Source organism: Anomaloglossus baeobatrachus, chromosome 1 (genome assembly GCF_048569485.1).
Source record: "Anomaloglossus baeobatrachus isolate aAnoBae1 chromosome 1, aAnoBae1.hap1, whole genome shotgun sequence".
Taxonomy (NCBI): Eukaryota; Metazoa; Chordata; class Amphibia; order Anura; family Aromobatidae; genus Anomaloglossus; species Anomaloglossus baeobatrachus.
Window position 1 is genome coordinate 508,405,926 of NC_134353.1, and position 17,540 is coordinate 508,423,465.

Here is a 17,540-nt window from a genome sequence, read left to right on the forward strand (position 1 = left end):
GAGCTGGGCGGAGGTATCGGAAAAATTTAACATGGAAAATCACCATTACCTATAATATTTACAAATAACAAGACATTACACATCAGTAGTAAAAGAGGTTGGGAAGGCTGAGAAGAAGGGGAGTTTTGATGTATTGATTGGTCAGGGAGCGGGACATGAATCCCTTTCGATCATATACCAACGATTGAGAGATCAAGTACAGGGCTCCTGGAAAGAGCAAATATTTAAAACCTGGGAGACTGCTATGGGCGATAAGGACATCTATGATAAAATTCTAAGGGGGTTGGAATCTGTTAAGAAAGTAATGATAAATGAACAATGGAGGGAGATGCAATTTAAGCTAGTACACAACGCAATATACGCCTTTAATATACCACATAGCAGCTCACCAGTGCATTTCTTGGACCATTGCCCTAAATGTGGACTCCATAAGGCAAAACTGTTTCACTGCATATGGGAATGCCCCCGAGTGAGGGGGGGTATGGGAGGAAGTGGTGGCGTACATATTGAGGATTTGGAAAGTAGTTATACCTGTCACCCCTCAGGCCTGTTTGTTTCACTGTATAGAAGCCCCTACAGAAACTGACAGAGCAAGTGCTCACATTCCAGATGTAATACACATAGTATTGCTTGTAGTCAAGAAATGCCTACTTAGGAATTGGCTGATAAGACAGACACCAAGAAATACAGAAATAGTTGATACCCTAAAAACAATAATGATGTACAACAAATTGGATTCGGAGAAATATAAGGAGAAGTCCACTAAAAGATTCTTCAAAAAGTGGAGAACATTTTCTTGAGCAAAGCTTCACACAGACGGAAATCACCCAGTTAATTAAAGCATTTGGACACACGGCTTGGTATTCTTTGCAAGACACTGCAGGGACACTAGGGACACTGAAGATAGGGAGCATCCAAAGGACGAACTGAACAAATAGGTTAGGTTGTTAAGTTAGAGTAAATTATTGTTAGGATAATTCTATGGAGTTGAAATTGTGACAATGAAAAAGAAAATGATGTAACAGAAGCATTGTACGATCCGGAGACATTTTATGGAATGTAACAACATGTTCTCTTGTTGATGATATGTGCTTGCTGACATCAAATAAAATATGTTTAAAAATAAAAAAAAGTCTGTCATATGCCCTTAGAGCTTTTAAAGGGAACCTGTCAGGTGCAATATGCACCCAGAACCACGAGCAGTTCTGGATGCATATTACTAATCCCTGCCTAACCTGTCCCTGTATACACTAGCCTAGATAAAGGGATCTTTAGAAAAATGTTCAATGTTTTTGGAACCTGGAGTGGTTTTTTTTAGATTTGGCTAGTTTAGGAGGATATCTGTTTGTGCAGGTAAAGTATTACTGTGCAGAATTATTAGGCAACTTCATAAAAACCAAATATATTCCCATTTCACTTGTTTATTTTCACAAGGTAAACCAATATAACTGCACAACATTTAGAAATAAACATTTTTGACATGCAAAAACAAAACCCAAAAACATTAGTGACCAATATAGCCACCTTTCTTTATGATGACACTCAACAGCCTACCATCCATAGATCCTGTCAGTTGCTTGATCTGTTTACGATCAACATTGCGTGCAGCAGCCACCACAGCCTCCAAGACACTGTTCCAAAAGGTGTACTGTTTTCCCTCCCTGTAGATCTTACATTTTATGACGGACCATAGGTTCTCTATGGGGTTCAGATCAGGTGAACAAGGGGGCCATGTCATTATTTTTTTATGTTTTAGACCTTTACTGGCCAGCCACGCTGTGAAGTAGTTGGATGCATGTGATGGAGCATTGTCCTGCATGAAAATCATGTTTTTCTTGAACGATACAGACTTCTTCCTGAACCACTGCTTGAAGAAGTTGTCTTTCAGAAACTGGCAGTAGGTCTGGGAGTTGAGCTTAACTCCATCCTCAAGCCGAAAAGGTCCCACAAGTTCATCTTTGATGATACCAGCCCATACCAGTACCCTACCTCCACCTTGCTGGCGTCTGAATCGGAGTGGAGCTCTCTGCCCTTTCCTGATCCAGCCTCTGGCCCATCCATCTGGCCCATCAAGAGTCACTCTCATTTCATTAGTCCATAAAACCTTTGAAAAATCTGTCTTAAGATATTTCTTGGCCCAGCCTTGACGTTTTATCATATGTTTCTTGTTCAAAGGTGGTCGTTTTTCAGCCTTCCTTACCTTGGTCATGCCCCTGAGTATGGCACACCTTGTGCTTTTTGATACTCCAGTAACGTTGAAGCTCTGAAATATGGCCAAACTGGTGGCAAATGGCATCTTGGCAGCTTCACACTTGATTTTCCTCAATTCATGGGCAGTTATTTTGCGCCTTTTGTGCCCAACACGCTTCTTGCGACCCTGTTGGCTGTTTGCCATGAAACGCTTGATTGTTCGGTGATCACACTTCTAAAGTTTGGCAATTTCAAGACTGCTGCATCGCTCTGCAAGACATCTCACAATTTTGGACTTTTCAGAGCCCATCAAATCTCTCGTCTGACCCATTTTGCCAAAGGAAAGGAAGTTGCCTAATAATTATGCACCCCTTATATAGGGTGTTGATGTCATTACACCACACCCCTCCTCATTACAGAGATGCCCATCACCTTATTTACTTAATTGATAGTTGGCTCTCAAGCCTATACAGCTTGGAGTAGGACAACATGTATAAAAATTATCATGTGATCAAAATACTCATTTGCGTAATAAGTCTGCACACAGTGTAGTCCCAAAGGTGTTATATCTCTCGACTAGTCCACCCTCTTAGCATGCCCACGAGCGGTGCCGCATGTACCTGTGTTTGCTGTGACCTCAGTACAAGTGATATTTCTTTGTCGCTCCATTGGGAGACCCAGACAATTGGGTGTATAGCTTCTGCCTCCGGAGGCCACACAAAGTATTACACTTTAAAAAGTGTAACCCCTCCCCTCTGCCTATACACCCTCCCGTGGATCACGGGCTCCTCAGTTTTATGCTTTGTGTGGAAGGAGGCACACATCCACTCATGCATTCTCATACTTAGTTATGTCGGTTGGAAGAAAAGAGGGCCCCCACGGGGCCCCCGGCATGTTCCCTTCTCACCCCACTACGTCGGCGGTATTGTTAAGGTTGAAGTACCCATTGCGGGTACAGAGGCTGGAGCCACATGCCGTCTCCTTCACCATCCCTTAGCGGCTCTGGGAGAAGTGGGATCCTAAGCGGTCATCCATTTACTGGGACCGTGCTCCCTCCGCAGCCCCTGTGGGAACCTGCCGGACCGGAGCCTCTTCAACCTCAGGGACCGGGCCCTGCAACTCAAAGGTACTCTGTGTCCCCATTGGGGACTGTGCAGGGAGCGCACCTTCTTCCCGGAAGCCGCGGCAGCTGCTGAATTGAGAAGGCCGGTGGACTTCCGGGTCCGCGCCGCAGCGCGCTCCCAGGTTGGCCCCTAGGTCTCAGGTGGAGGACTCCTGCCCGGACCACAGTCCTAGACCGGCTAAGCGGGCTCGCTGGGAATCTTCCCCGACTTCCTCACACTGCTCGGGATCCCAGCTTGAGGACTCTCTGGAGGACGAGGCGGACGTCGCAGCTCAAGGCTCTGACCCTGACGTCGCCCTTAACCTTGATACACCTGAAGGGGACGCCTTAGTAAATGATCTTATCTCGTCCATCAACCAGGTGTTGGATCTCTCTCCCCCGCCTCCTCCTGTAGAGGAGTCGGCGTCTCAGCAGGAGAAACACCAGTTTCGGTTCCCCAAACGTACTCGCAATGCGTTTTTCGATCACTCTAACTTCAGAGACGCTGCCCAGAAGCCCAGAGCGGTCCCGGACAAGCGCTTTACTAAGCGCCTCACTGACACGCGTTACCCCTTCCCATCTGAAGTCGTTAAGGGTTGGGCTCACTGTCCCAAGGTGGATCCTCCAATCTCAAGATTGGCGGCTAGATCCGTGGTATCGGTTGCAGATGGCTCATCGCTAAAGGATGCCACTGACAGACAGAGCTCCTGGTGAAGTCCATCTATGAGGCCACGGGCGCGTCTTTTGCCCCGGCCTTTGCAGCCGTGTGGGCACTCCAAGCTATCTCGGCTTGTCTGACTGAGATTAATGCTGTCACACGTAATTCTGCTCCGCAAGTTGCGTCTTTGACCTCTCAGGCGTCAGCCTTTTCATCCTACGCCATGAACGCCGTCCTGGACTCTGCTAGCCGTACAGCTGTAGCATCCGCTAACTCTGTGGCAGTCCGCAGGGCCATGTGGCTGCGCGAATGGAAGGCAGACTCGGCTTCCAAGAGGTTCTTAACCGGTTTGCCGTTTTCTGGCGACCGTTTGTTTGGTGAACGATTTGATGAGATTATTAAGGAATCCAAAGGAATGAATTCCTCCTTACCCCAGGCCAAACCTAAGGGACCTCAACAGAGAAAGGTTCAATCGAGATTTCGGTCCTTTCGTCCCTCCGCCAAGTCCCAATCCTCTTCGTCCAACAGGCCGGAGAAAGGCCAGAGGAACTCCTATGCGTGGCGACCCAAGTCTCGCCCACAAAAGGCCGCAGGAGGCACTGCCTCCAAGACGGCTTCCTCATGACTCTCGGCCTCCCCTGACCGCATCCTCGGTCGGTGGCAGGCTCTCCCGCTTTGGCGACGCCTGGTGGCCACATGTTCAAGACCGATGGGTGAGAGACATTCTGTCTTATGGTTACAGGATAGAGTTCAGCTCTCGTCCTGCAGCTCGCTTCTTCAGAACCTCTCCGCCCCCCGCTCAGGCCGACCCACTTTTTCAGGCAGTAGCCGCTCTAAAGATGGAAGGAGTTGTGATCCCCGTTCCCCTTCAGGAACATGGTCGCGGATTTTACTCCAACTTGTTCGTGGTGCCAAAAAAGGACGGGTCATTCCGTCCCGTTCTGGACCTCAAGCTACTCAACAGACATGTAAGAACCAGACGGTTCCGGATGGAATCCCTCCGCTCGGTCATCGCCTCAATGTCACAAGGAGACTTCCTAGCATCGATCGACATCAAGGATGCTTATCTCCATATACCGATTGCACCTGAGCATCAACGTTTCCTGCGTTTCGCCATCGGGGACGAACACCTCCAGTTCGTGGCATTGCCGTTCGGCTTGGCGACAGCACCACGGGTTTTCACCAAAGTCATGGCATCCGTTGTGGCGGTCTTGCATTCTCAGGGCCACTCGGTGATTCCCTACTTGGACGATCTCCTAGTCAGGGCCCCGTCTCGGGTGGCGTGTCAACAAACTCTATCTGTCGCTCTGGCGACTCTCCAGCGGTTCGGGTGGATCATCAACTTCCCGAAATCCAAGTTGACACCAACCCAATCACTGACGTACCTTGGGATGGAGTTTCATACCCAGCAAGCGTTAGTCAAGCTTCCGAGCGACAAACAGCTTTCTCTGCAGGCAGGGGTGCAATCCCTTCTTCGGAGTCAGTCACACCCCTTAAGGCGCCTCATGTACTTCCTGGGGAAGATGGTGGCAGCTATAGAGGCAGTCCCGTTCGCGCAATTCCATCTTCGGCCACTCTAATGGGACATTCTCCGCAAATGGGACAGGAGGTCGGCTTCCCTCGACAGGAACGTCTCTCTTTCCCTTGCAACCAAGACGTCACTTCAGTAGTGGCTCCTTCCCAATTCTCTATCGCAGGGAAAATCCTTCCTACCCCCAACCTGGGCTGTGGTCACCACGGACGCGAGCCTGTCAGGGTGGGGAGCGGTTTTTCTCCACCACAGGGCTCAGGGAACCTGGACTCCGATAGAGTCATCCCTTCAGATCAATATTCTGGAGATAAGGGCAGTGTATCTAGCCCTATTGGCTTTTCATCGGTGGCTGGAGGGCAGGCAGATCCGTATCCAGTCGGACAACGCCACTGCCGTCGCATACATCAACCACCAAGGCGGCACTCGCAGTCGTCAAGCCTTCCAGGAAGTCCGACGGATTCTGCAGTGGGTGGAAGCCACAGCCTCCACCATCTCCGCAGTTCACATCCCGGGCGTAGAAAACTGGGAAGCAGATTTTCTCAGTCGTCAGGGCATGGATGCGGGGGAATGGTCTCTGCACCCGGACGTGTTTCGAGAGATCTGTCGCCGCTGGGGAACGCCGGACGTCGATCTCATGGCGTCACGGCACAACAACAAAGTCCCGGCATTCATGGCACGGTCTCAGGATCACAGAGCTCTGGCGGCGGACGCGTTAGTTCAGGATTGGTCGCAGTTTCGACTGCCTTATGTGTTTCCTCCTCTGGCGATGCTGCCCAGAGTGTTACGCAAGATCAGGTCCGAATGCCGTCGCGCCATTCTCGTCGCTCCAGACTGGCCGAGGCGGTCGTGGTACCCGGATCTGTGGCATCTCACGGTGGGTCAACCGTGGGCGCTTCCAGACCGCCCAGACTTGCTGTCACAAGGCCCGTTTTTCCATCTGAATTCTGTGGCCCTCAACCTGACTGTGTGGCCATTGAGTCCTGGCTCCTAGCGTCTTCAGGGTTATCTCAGGATGTCATTGCCACCATGAGACAGGCCAGGAAGCCTACGTCCGCCAAGATCTATTATAGGTCTTGGCAAATCTTCCTATCCTGGTGCGCTAATAACGGTTTTACTCCATGGCCGTTTGCCTTACCCACTTTTCTTTCATTCCTTCAATCCGGAATGGACAAGGGTTTGTCACTTGGCTCTCTCAAGGGCCAAGTATCTGCGCTCTCCGTATTTTTTCAAAAGCGCCTAGCCAGGCTTCCGCAGGTCCGCACGTTCCTGCAGGGAGTTTGCCACATAGTCCCACCTTACAAGCGTCCGCTGGAACCCTGGGATCTTAACAGGGTGCTAACGGCTCTTCAGAAACCACCTTTCGAGCCGCTGCGGGATGTCTCTCTTTCACGTCTTTCGCAGAAGGTGGCCTTTCTAGTGGCAGTCACATCACTTCGGAGAGTGTCTGAGCTAGCAGCGCTGTCATGCAAAGCCCCCTTCCTGGTGTTTCACCAGGATAAGGTGGTTCTGCGTCCGGTCCCGGAATTTCTCCCTAAGGTGGTATCCCCTTTTCATCTCAATCAGGATATCTCCTTGCCTTCATTTTGCCCTAATCCAATTCACCAGTGTGAAAAGGATTTGCACTCTTTGGATCTTGTCAGAGCACTCCGGCTCTACGTGTCTCGCACGGCGCCCCTGCGTCGTTCAGATGCGCTCTTTGTCCTTGTCGCTGGCCAGCGTAAGGGCTCGCAGGCTTCCAAGTCAACCTTGGCTCGGTGGATCAAGGAACCGATTCTCGAAGCCTACCGTTCTTCTGGGCTTCCGCTTCCTTCAGGGCTGAAAGCCCATTCTACCAGAGCCGTGGGTGCGTCCTGGGCATTGCGGCACCGGGCTACGGCTCAGCAGGTGTGTCAGGCAGCTACCTGGTCTAGTCTGCACACTTTCACGAAACACTATCAAGTGCATACCTATGCTTCGGCAGACGCCAGTCTAGGTAGGCGAGTCCTTCAGGCGGCGGTTGCCCACCTGTAAGAGGGGGCCGTTTTTTCGGCTCTTTTTATTGAGGTATTCTTTTACCCACCCAGGGACTGCTCTTGGACGTCCCAATTGTCTGGGTCTCCCAATGGAGCGACAAAGAAGAAGGGAATTTTGTTTACTTACCGTAAATTCCTTTTCTTCTAGCTCCTATTGGGAGACCCAGCACCCGCCCCTGTACCCTTCGGACTGGTTGTTTTTTTGTGTACACATGTTGTTCATGTTGAACTGTTCTTTTGGTTCATGGTTTGCAGTTCTCCGAACATCCTTCGGATTGCATTTACCCTAGACCAATTTATAAGTTTTCTCCTTCCTGCTTTTGCACCAAAACTGAGGAGCCCGTGATGCACGGGAGGGTGTATAGGCAGAGGGGAGGGGTTACACTTTTTAAAGTGTAATACTTTGTGTGGCCTCCGGAGGCAGAAGCTATACACCCAATTGTCTGGTTCTCCCAATAGGAGCTAGAAGAAAAGGAATTTACGGTAAGTAAACAAAATTCCCTTCTTTTTTTTATCAGATAATTCTTCTCCTTGTCGCCTTCATTTATCATCCACTATATGTATAGTAGACTGAAGAGCAGAGTGACGAAACAGGTAGAGGTAAATACACAAAGATTGTGCTGAAAAGTGTTCTCCTCCACCCCCTGAGCTGTATTCACATGTACACTGATCAGTAATGCTGTGTATTGACCTCTATGCTGCCAATGCTTCTGTGTGTGTGCGCAAAAAACAGATTGAAGAGCAGATATCTCTCTGTGAACTGAGAGAATGGGAAACATCACAGCAGCTAGGCTACTCCCTCCAGCTACCAGTCAATTACAAATTTAAAGATGGAGCTGATAGAGGGGAAACTGGTGAAAATGTAGGATATGATTGTCACAGATAGCTTATTTTGAACAGTTACTTTAGAGCATGATTAAATTGAAAGATGTTATCTATGATTTTTTTTTTTGTTTTACAATGCAACTAAGCACCAACAGGTAGGTAGTTGCTAAATACCTATCGATTGTGTCGTGCGCCGATCTACTGGCACAGCGGTCACTGACTGCTCCTCCCAGCAATTCAGTGGCTTTCTCTGACATCACATCAGAGAACAATTGTAGAAAAGGGTTTCTATACCGCGCCATTGATCACAAGTCTGGAAGTCGGATTGATGTGGCTTTATTGTAGCATCGGTCTACGCGTTTCAGGAGCTCTGCTCCCTTCCTCAGGACCATAGAAACAACATCAAATCCCTTTTCTATGGTCCTGAGGAAACGCGTAGACCGATGCTACAATAAAGCCACATCAATCCGACTTCCAGACTTGTGATAATTGGCGCGGTATAGAAACCCTTTTCTACAATTGTTCTCTGTTATCAGCCACCTTGGGTTGCCGCTGCCTGGATCCATTTTTAAATGCGATTACAGTAGTTGTGACTTTCACAACTACAGTTGGTGAGTATTTTTGCTCCCCTTGTCTTTTGCCCTGTGCCTATAAGGGTAAGACCCTATTGCGCTTTATTCTCCACAGCTCTCCCTCTCATCTCTGACATCACATCGACAGAGCAGGGGCTTCTCTTCTACTCTGCTCTGTTGATGGGACGTGACTGCAGACTTCATGCTGATTGACAGCAGGCCTAACTACAAGAAGACGGCTATTGATCAACATGACAATTTACTGTGGGAAACTGGCTGTTAATCACCATGACATCTGCAATCCCGCCATGTCAACAGAGCAGAGAGGAAGAAGCTGAGATCCTCTGTTGACGAGAAGCAGCTGAATCGCTGGTTGGAGTGGTCAGTGACCGTTGTGAAGCGGCACCGGGTACAACAGGCAGTTAGTTGCCTCTGTTAGCAAACAACTACCGGTTAGTTTTTAGGTACTTAGTAAAAGAAAACAATCATGGATAACGCCTTTAAATTATTACAATAATAGGGTGATGGTAACATTCAAATGATTAAGTTCTCAAAGTATTTGCCTTTTTCATTGTTTAAAACAGGCTGCAATGGACAGTGCAAGACTAAATGCTGCTAAATCTTCTCCAATGATGGAAACCATAAATATGGTAAGTAAATGTACAATTGATTACAGACATTTTGTTTAATGTTTTGTTTTTTAAAGTTCTACTATGAAATATCATAGTGTTTCTCTTCCTCTGCATAGACTGGTTGAATAAAGGAATGTCAGGCCTCGTTTCTTATATATTTCTTACTCCTTACAGTGTATTCAGCATCTGGATGTCAGTGTCCTGGCTGAGCTAGTTCCAAGATTGTGCGAATTGATCAAAAGTGGACTAGGGTTGGGCACCAAGGTAAGAACCAAAAACATCTACATTATGCAAAAGATATTCTTGACTGCTGTCTAAGGTGATCTTTCTGTAGTACAGGTAAAATATATCTTTGTACCGTGTTAGCCAGTAGAGATTAAAAAAAAAAAAAAATTGGTTAAAAGAACTGAGAGTCCTCAGTGGTTGATACCTTTTTAATGGCTAACTGAAAACATTGTAATAATAGCAAGCTTTCGAGACTACGCAGGTCTCTTCATCAGGCTCAGTATAATACAAAATCTGAAGGGTCACATATTTATACACAACACGACATAGAATTGAGCAGTAAAGAAGACAAGTTATGTGAAGCAGAACTATCAGTACAGGAAGGGGACAAACTGTTTTGGCCGTAAATATTGCAGCAGTTCATAGATAAGCAGTGTGAAAGTTTTATTGTCCTCTTTATTGAGGACTGGTCCAGAGTTCTGATGCCTCCAAATGGTCTGAGGAGCACATTACCTAATTGATGTAAAAAGACATAAATACATGTGACACATTCATTCCTGCTCTGAATGTGTCAAAGGTCATCGTAAGTTTGTATTCCCAGACTCTCATGTTTCTTTGGGACTTGAAATTTCCTTTCAATACCAGCAATTTCATGTCCATAATGCTGTGGTCTGGGTTACAAAAATATTTGGCCACCGGTAGAGCCATCCTTTTTTTCTCTAATTGTGTGGCGGTGAGAATTCATCCTTGTCCTGAGCTGTTGTCCTGTCTCCCCTACATACAGCCCCCCAGTTGGACATTTGGTACATATAATTAAGTACACCACATTAGTTGTGGTGCAGCTGAAGGTACCTGGGATCTTGAAGTCCTGATGTGATCTGGGAATCTCTATCTTGTCCGTTGTCAGTATAAATGGACAGGTCTTACATTTTTTCTGGTTGCAGGGAAGTGTTCCTGTTGTAGGAGAGGGCAAGGAGCTTCTGACCATGATGCTTCTTAGATTCAGGGACTGTCGAAGTAGGTGGTATGGAAAAATAGATTTTAAATGGGCATCTTTTTGCAGTAATGGTTGTAGTTTTCGTGCAGCTCCTCTTAACACCTCCAGATTTGGATTGTAGATGATCACAAAGGGTATCCAGTTTCTTTATAATGTAGGAGATGGTTTCTTGATATTCTGGTGGCTCTTATAATCTGGTTTTGAATTACTCTTGGATGGTAGCCTTTATTCAAAAAGGTCTTTTTGAGGCCCTCAAGGTGATTGTCTCTATCTGTAGTGTTGGAACATATACAATTGATGGCCTGACTGTACACAATAGAGGTTTTTTTTATGTGTTTTGGATGAAAACTGTCCCAATTCTGTATGTTGGACGGTCAATTGGCTTCTGGTACAGGGATGTCTCTATTTCATTGTTCCATAATTTGATGATAGTGTCCAAAAAGTTTATTTCAGTGCAGGAGTAGATGAGTAGATGGAATGGTGGATTGCGATCAATCAGTCACCTGCTGTAGGAGGGGAGATAAATGGGTTGTGTGCGGTAATATTTGAAGATGTTCCTGATATATATAGATATATAACTTACTAATATACCTGAATAAGCAAAGCACTACCTTTTTCACCACTTCCAATATGTTCTCGACATGGGAGAGTTTTCTGTGCTGGTATCTCATCATTACTGTGTGTGAAGTGTGCAGGCTGACTGGTTTACTTTGATTTCTATATTAGCCCCTTTCTCTGTCTATACCATCATATGTCTGTCTATGGTTTAGCTATAAAATAAGTCAGCCTGCCAGCCTCTTTTACACAGCAGTGCCAGCACTGAAATCTCTCCTGTGTTAAGCACAAGCTTGAAGTGAAACTGCCCAGAAAGACCATTGATTAAGTACAACTATGTAAGTAATATATCTAAACATTTTGTGACAGATTCATCAATATTGTCTAATTCTTAAACAGTGCAAACTTAAATTGGCAGCCTTAAAATGTGACAGATCTATCATAGTTGTTCATGGTGCTTTATACATCTGTATATATTTTGACTGTCTAGTCTACATAACTTGGTTTACTAGGAGTGCCAGAATTTAGGCTCAGATTTTGGCGCAAAGTAAAATTTTAGACCATGCCCCTTTCTGCTAAGCCAATCTAAGTCCTTTTAATTACAGGGGGTCACTGCACCTTGTCTGGCAAGGCACCGAAAGTGTGTAAAATACATAGGCCTGGATTAATCAAGACTGACAATTTTCATGCTAGTATTGATGAGTGATCATGATGGAGTCAGATGCTCCTACTTCATGAAGATGTGCACGCCTCTTAATGAATCAGGAACATCTGATAAATGTTGTGTGCTTGTGTGCACTGCACCACAAATCTTATACATGTCAGATACTGGCGTAAGATTAAGAAACCCCACAGGTCGTGAAATAGATGAGTTGTGGCATTACATCCCCCATCATCTCTTTATTTTGATTTGCTTTTTTCTATCTACTGTGTATAGAAAGCTTTAGCACAGGATAACTTATGTGCTTCTAAACATTGTTGTGCTCTTTATGTTCAAGGGAGGATGTGCCAGTGTTGTTGTATCTTTAACAACACAGTGTCCGCAGGATCTGATGCCTTATTCCGGTAAGTTGTCATTTTTAGAAAAAAAATAAGGCTCAATACAAAATATCAAGTGAGCAATATAAAGATTTTGTGTACTCACCGTAAAATCTTTTTCTCTGAGCCTTCATTGGGGGACACAGCATAGTCTCCTGTGTCCCCCAATGAAGCGATAGAGAAAAAAAAAGTATAGTTTGTTATAGTATAGTCTCAAAATTATACACAAAACATAATAACATGTAAATTCAGACCAAAAACACCTGTGCTCAAGTACTGATGTTCTGCATCTACCTATTACCTTTATATACATTCTATACTGTATAAATATATTTACTGTATCTTGTTGATCATATAGATTTTATTTAACAATGTTACATGGTGCCGCCATTGAAAGTGACCCAAATATCCCATATCTTGCCATAATTATTTACCAGGAAAACCCAAACAAATTGTCTAATAATCTTTTCTAAACTATTCTGTAACAGGTAAACTTATGAGTGCTTTATTAAATGGACTGTGCGATCGAAACAGTGTTGTTCAGAAGTCGTATGCCTTTGCATTGGGACATTTAGTTCGGGTAAGTTTCACAAAGACATCAGTTGGACATTCTTAATTTTCATTGCCTTTGTATACTGACTTCATACCTTTTACCTGAATAAATTTACAGACAGCCCGGGATTCTAGCACAGAGAAACTTCTACAGAAGTTGAATAGCTGGTACATGGAAAAGGAAGGTAAGCAACATTACCACATTTCAACAGACTTGTCTGTGTCATTGTTAGTAGTCTGGTATCATGGACATGGTTATAAACAACTCTTTACTTTATTATGTCTCTTTTTCTATTTTATTTTTTTTAATTTAAGCAGATCATTTTTATTAGCCACATGCAATTTTTTTACAAACCCACCCAAGCAACACAAAACAAACAGAGAAAAAAGAAGAAAATAGGACCTAATTTCACACAAAACCCCAACAATTGGCCTGACAAAATTGTTGGCACCTTTCCAATATTGGGGGTAAACAATATTGTTTCAAGCACATTTAAACTCCCTTATGACAAGTACTGTGTGGGCAATATTAACATCACACATGAAACCAGATAAAAAGGGGAGAAGTTGATTAAATCTTTGTTTTGTATGTGCCAAATTAAGTATGGAGAATAGAAAGAGGAAAAGACAACTGTCTTGAGGACTTGAGAACCAAAATTGTTGAAAATTATCAACAATCTAAAGGTTACAAGTCCATCTCCAGAGATTTTAATGTTCCTTTGTCCACGGTTCAACAATATACTCAAGAGGCTTACAACTCATGGCACTGTAGCTAATTTCCCTGGACATGGACAGCAGAGAAAAATTGATGAAAGGTTGCAACACAATTAGTCAGGATGATGGATAAGCAACGATAATCAAGTTCCAAAGAAATTCAAGCTGTCTTTCAGGCTCAATGTGCATCAGTGTCAGCATGAACTATCTGTCCACATTTGAATTAAATGAAACACTATGGCAAGAGACTCAGGAGAACCGCACTGCTGACACAGAGACATCAAAAAGGTAGACTGCAGTTTGCTAAAATGTACGCAAGTAAGCCAAAATACTTCTCCAGGGCAGATGAGATCAATATAGAGCTATTTGGTAAAGCACCTCATTGTATTGTTTACCGAAAATGGAGTGAGGCCTACAAAGAAAAGAACACTATACCTATAGTCAAATATGGTGGAGGTTCAAAGATGCTATGGGTTTGTTTTGCTGCCTCTGGCACTGTGTGCCTTGACTGTGTGTAAGGTATCATGAAATCTGAAGATTACCAAAGGATTTTGGATCACAATGTAGTGCCCAGTGACAGAAAGCTGGGTTGGTGTCCTAGGTCATGGGTCTTCTAGCAGGACAATGATCCCAAACATACTTCAAGAAGCACCTAGAAAAGCTTGAGAGTTCTGAAGAGGCCAGCAATGAGTGGAGAGCTCTTAAATTGCTATTTGGAGAAGGCACCCTTCAAATATGAGACTCCTGGAGCAGTTTGCAAAAGAAGAGTGATCCAAAATTCCAAATGAGAGGTGTAAGAAGCTTGTTGATGATTATAGGAGGCGATCGATTGAAGTTATTTATTCCAAAGGGTGTACAACCAAATAATATGTTGAGGCTGCCAACAATTTTGTCTGACCCATTATGTGGACTTTTTTGTGAAATTACGTCTTGTCTTTCTTTGGCGCTCCATTGGGAGACCCAGACAATTGGGTGTATAGCTACTGCCTCCGGAGGCCACACAAAGCATTACACTTAAAAGTGTAAGGCCCCTCCCCTTCTGCCTATACACCCCCCGTGGGATCACGGTTCCTCAGTTTTCAAGCTTTGTGCGAAGGAGGTCAGACATCCACGCATAGCTCCACTGTTTAGTCAGCAGCAGCTGCTGACTATATCGGATGGAAGAAAAGAGGGCCCATACTTGGGCCCCCAGCATGCTCCCTTCTCACCCCACTTTGTGTCGGCGGTGTTTGTTAAGGTTGAGGTACCCATTGCGGGTACAGAGGCTGGAGCCCACATGCTGTATCCTTCCCCATCCCCCTTCGGGCTCTGGGTGAAGTGGGATTTTCCGGTCTCCAGGCACTGAGACCGTGCTCCGTCCACAGCCCCTGGGAATCTGCTGGATATGGAGCGGAGTATCGTCAGGGACAGGGCCCTGCTACACCAAGGTACTCTGTGTCCCCGTACAGACCGCGCACACACTGCAGCATTGCTGGGTGTGTTAGTGCGCCGGGGACAATAGCGCTGCTGCGCTTGTGCCACACTTCCACAGCTTGCTAAGGGAGTTTATGTGTGGGGAACTGCCGTGCCGGCCCCTGCTGGCAGTTTTTACTGCGACGCGGCTGGGACTTGTGGTGCGCCGGGGACTTCCGCGCTGGCAGTGCATATTTGTCGGCCGCGCTTTTTACTAGAGTCCCCGGCTTTTGCGGCCTAGTTCCGTTTCGTTCCCGCCCCCAGGCCTGCCAGTCAGGGGAAGGGCGGGACGCTATGCAGAACGTCAGCGCTGAGGGCTGGAATCTGCTTTACATACTCCAGCCCTCACATTGAGCACAGTGGGAAGCCAGTTTCCCGCACTTTGTCTGAGGCACGCCCACGGTCCGCCCCTCTTCACAGAACGCCGGCAGCCATTCCTGAGGTGCAGGCTGAGCTGGAAAGGGGAGACAAGTTCTGGGAGACCCAGGCACGGGATTCTGGCGACTACAACCCGCTTTTAGCGGGCGGTAAGCGGCACCTCCGGTGCTGACCCCACTAGTGACGAAGTGTTCAACTGTATTTTTATGCTTGCATGCTATACATTGCACTAAACGGTCGCTGGTGATTCTTGGCTATATACCCTCCTGGATTACTCTGTGGAGAATACAGCATGTCGTCCGCAAAAAACAAGGGTGCCAAGGCACAGGCTTTTTATGCTGCTTGCACCGCTTGTGAGGCTGTTCTACCGGCAGGTTCCACTGACCCCCATTGTGTGCAGTGCTCGGCCCCTGTGGCACTTGCTCGGCCGGGGCCTCTGCTGGAGGTGTCCCAGAGAGATCCACCTGTGAATACTGTCCAGGTGACGGGGACAGAGTTTGCAATTTTTGCGGATAGATTATCTGTGACTATGTCTCAGATTCTAGAGACTTTGCAGTCTAGACCAGTAACTCAGACCATGGGCACTGTTGATTCAATGCTCCCTGGCCCCCCTCAGTTGGAACAGCTCCGGGCTCCGGGGGTGTTCCACGCATCCCAGGGTGATGGCTCTGACACGGACGACAGTCCCAGACAGCCTAAGCGAGCTCGCTATGAGCGGCCCTCTACTTCATCACACTGGTCAGGGTCCCAGCAGGAGGACTCTCTGTGTGATGAGGCGGAGGTAGCTGATCAGGATTCTGATCCTGAGACCGCTCTCAATCTGGATACTCCTGATGGTGACGCCATAGTGAATGATCTTATCGCGTCCATCAATAAAATGTTGGATATTTCTCCCCCAGCTCCTCCAGTGGAGGAGTCAGCTTCACAGCAGGAGAAATTCCATTTCAGGTATCCCAAGCGTAAATTAAGTACTTTCCTGGACCATTCTGACTTTAGAGAGTCAGTCCAGAAACACCACGCTTATCCAGATAAGCGTTTCTCCAAACGGCTTAAGGATACACGTTATCCCTTTCCTCCTGACGTGGTCAAGAGCTGGACCCAGTGTCCCAAGGTGGATCCCCCTATCTCCAGACTTGCGGCTAGATCCATAGTTGCAGTGGAGGATGGGGCTGCACTTAAAGATGCCACTGACAGACAGATGGAGCTCTGGTTGAAATCCATCTATGAAGCTATCGGCGCGTCGTTTGCTCCTGCATTCGCAGCCGTATGGGCACTCCAAGCTATTTCAGCTGGTCTTGCACAGATTGACACGGTCACACGTACATCTGTTCCGCAGGTGGCATCCTTAACCTCTCAAATGTCTGCATTTGCGTCTTACGCGATTAATGCTGTCCTGGACTCTACGAGCCGTACGGCAGTGGCATCTGCCAACTCCGTGGTTTTACGCAGAGCCTTGTGGTTAAGGGAATGGAAAGCAGATTCTACTTCCAAGAAATGTTTAACCAGTTTGCCATTTTCTGGTGACCGGCTGTTTGGTGAGCGCTTGGATGAAATCATTAAACAGTCCAAGGGTAAGGATTCATCCTTACCTCAGCCCAGACAAAACAAACCCCAACAGAGGAGGGGACAGTCGGGGTTTCGGTCCTTTCGAGGCTCGGGCAGGTCCCAATTCTCCTCGTCCAAAAAGACTCAAAAAGATCAGAGGAGTTCAGATTCTTGGCGGGCTCAGTCACGCCCAAAAAAGACAGCCGGAAGACCCGCTACCAAGGCGGCTTCCTCATGACTTCCGGCCTCCTCCCTCCGCATCCTCGGTCGGTGGCAGGCTCTCCCGCTTTGGCGACATTTGGCTGCCACAGGTCCAAGACCGTTGGGTGCGAGACATTCTGTCTCACGGGTACAGGATAGAGTTCAGTTCTCGTCCTCCAACTCGATTCTTCAGAACGTCTCCGCCTCCCGACCGAGCCGATGCTCTCCTGCAGGCGGTGTGCTCTCTAAAGGCGGAAGGAGTGGTGATCCCTGTTCCTCTTCAAGAGCAAGGTCACGGTTTTTACTCCAATTTGTTTGTGGTTCCGAAAAAGGACGGATCCTTCCGTCCCGTTCTGGACCT

At 46.8% G+C, this 17,540-nt stretch overlaps 1 protein-coding gene across 2 annotated transcripts in view; it reads left to right on the forward strand.

Annotated features, from left to right (window-relative positions):
- ECPAS (Ecm29 proteasome adaptor and scaffold) overlaps positions 1-17,540 on the forward strand; it is a 286,613-nt gene that overhangs the window by 220,500 nt on the left and 48,573 nt on the right. For both annotated transcript variants that reach the window (XM_075316050.1, XM_075316054.1), the window contains 5 exons: positions 9,475-9,540; positions 9,697-9,786; positions 12,298-12,364; positions 12,826-12,917; positions 13,008-13,074. In XM_075316050.1, the coding sequence (XP_075172165.1) occupies positions 9,475-9,540; positions 9,697-9,786; positions 12,298-12,364; positions 12,826-12,917; positions 13,008-13,074 (382 nt within the window). The remainder of the gene's footprint in view (positions 1-9,474; positions 9,541-9,696; positions 9,787-12,297; positions 12,365-12,825; positions 12,918-13,007; positions 13,075-17,540) is intronic.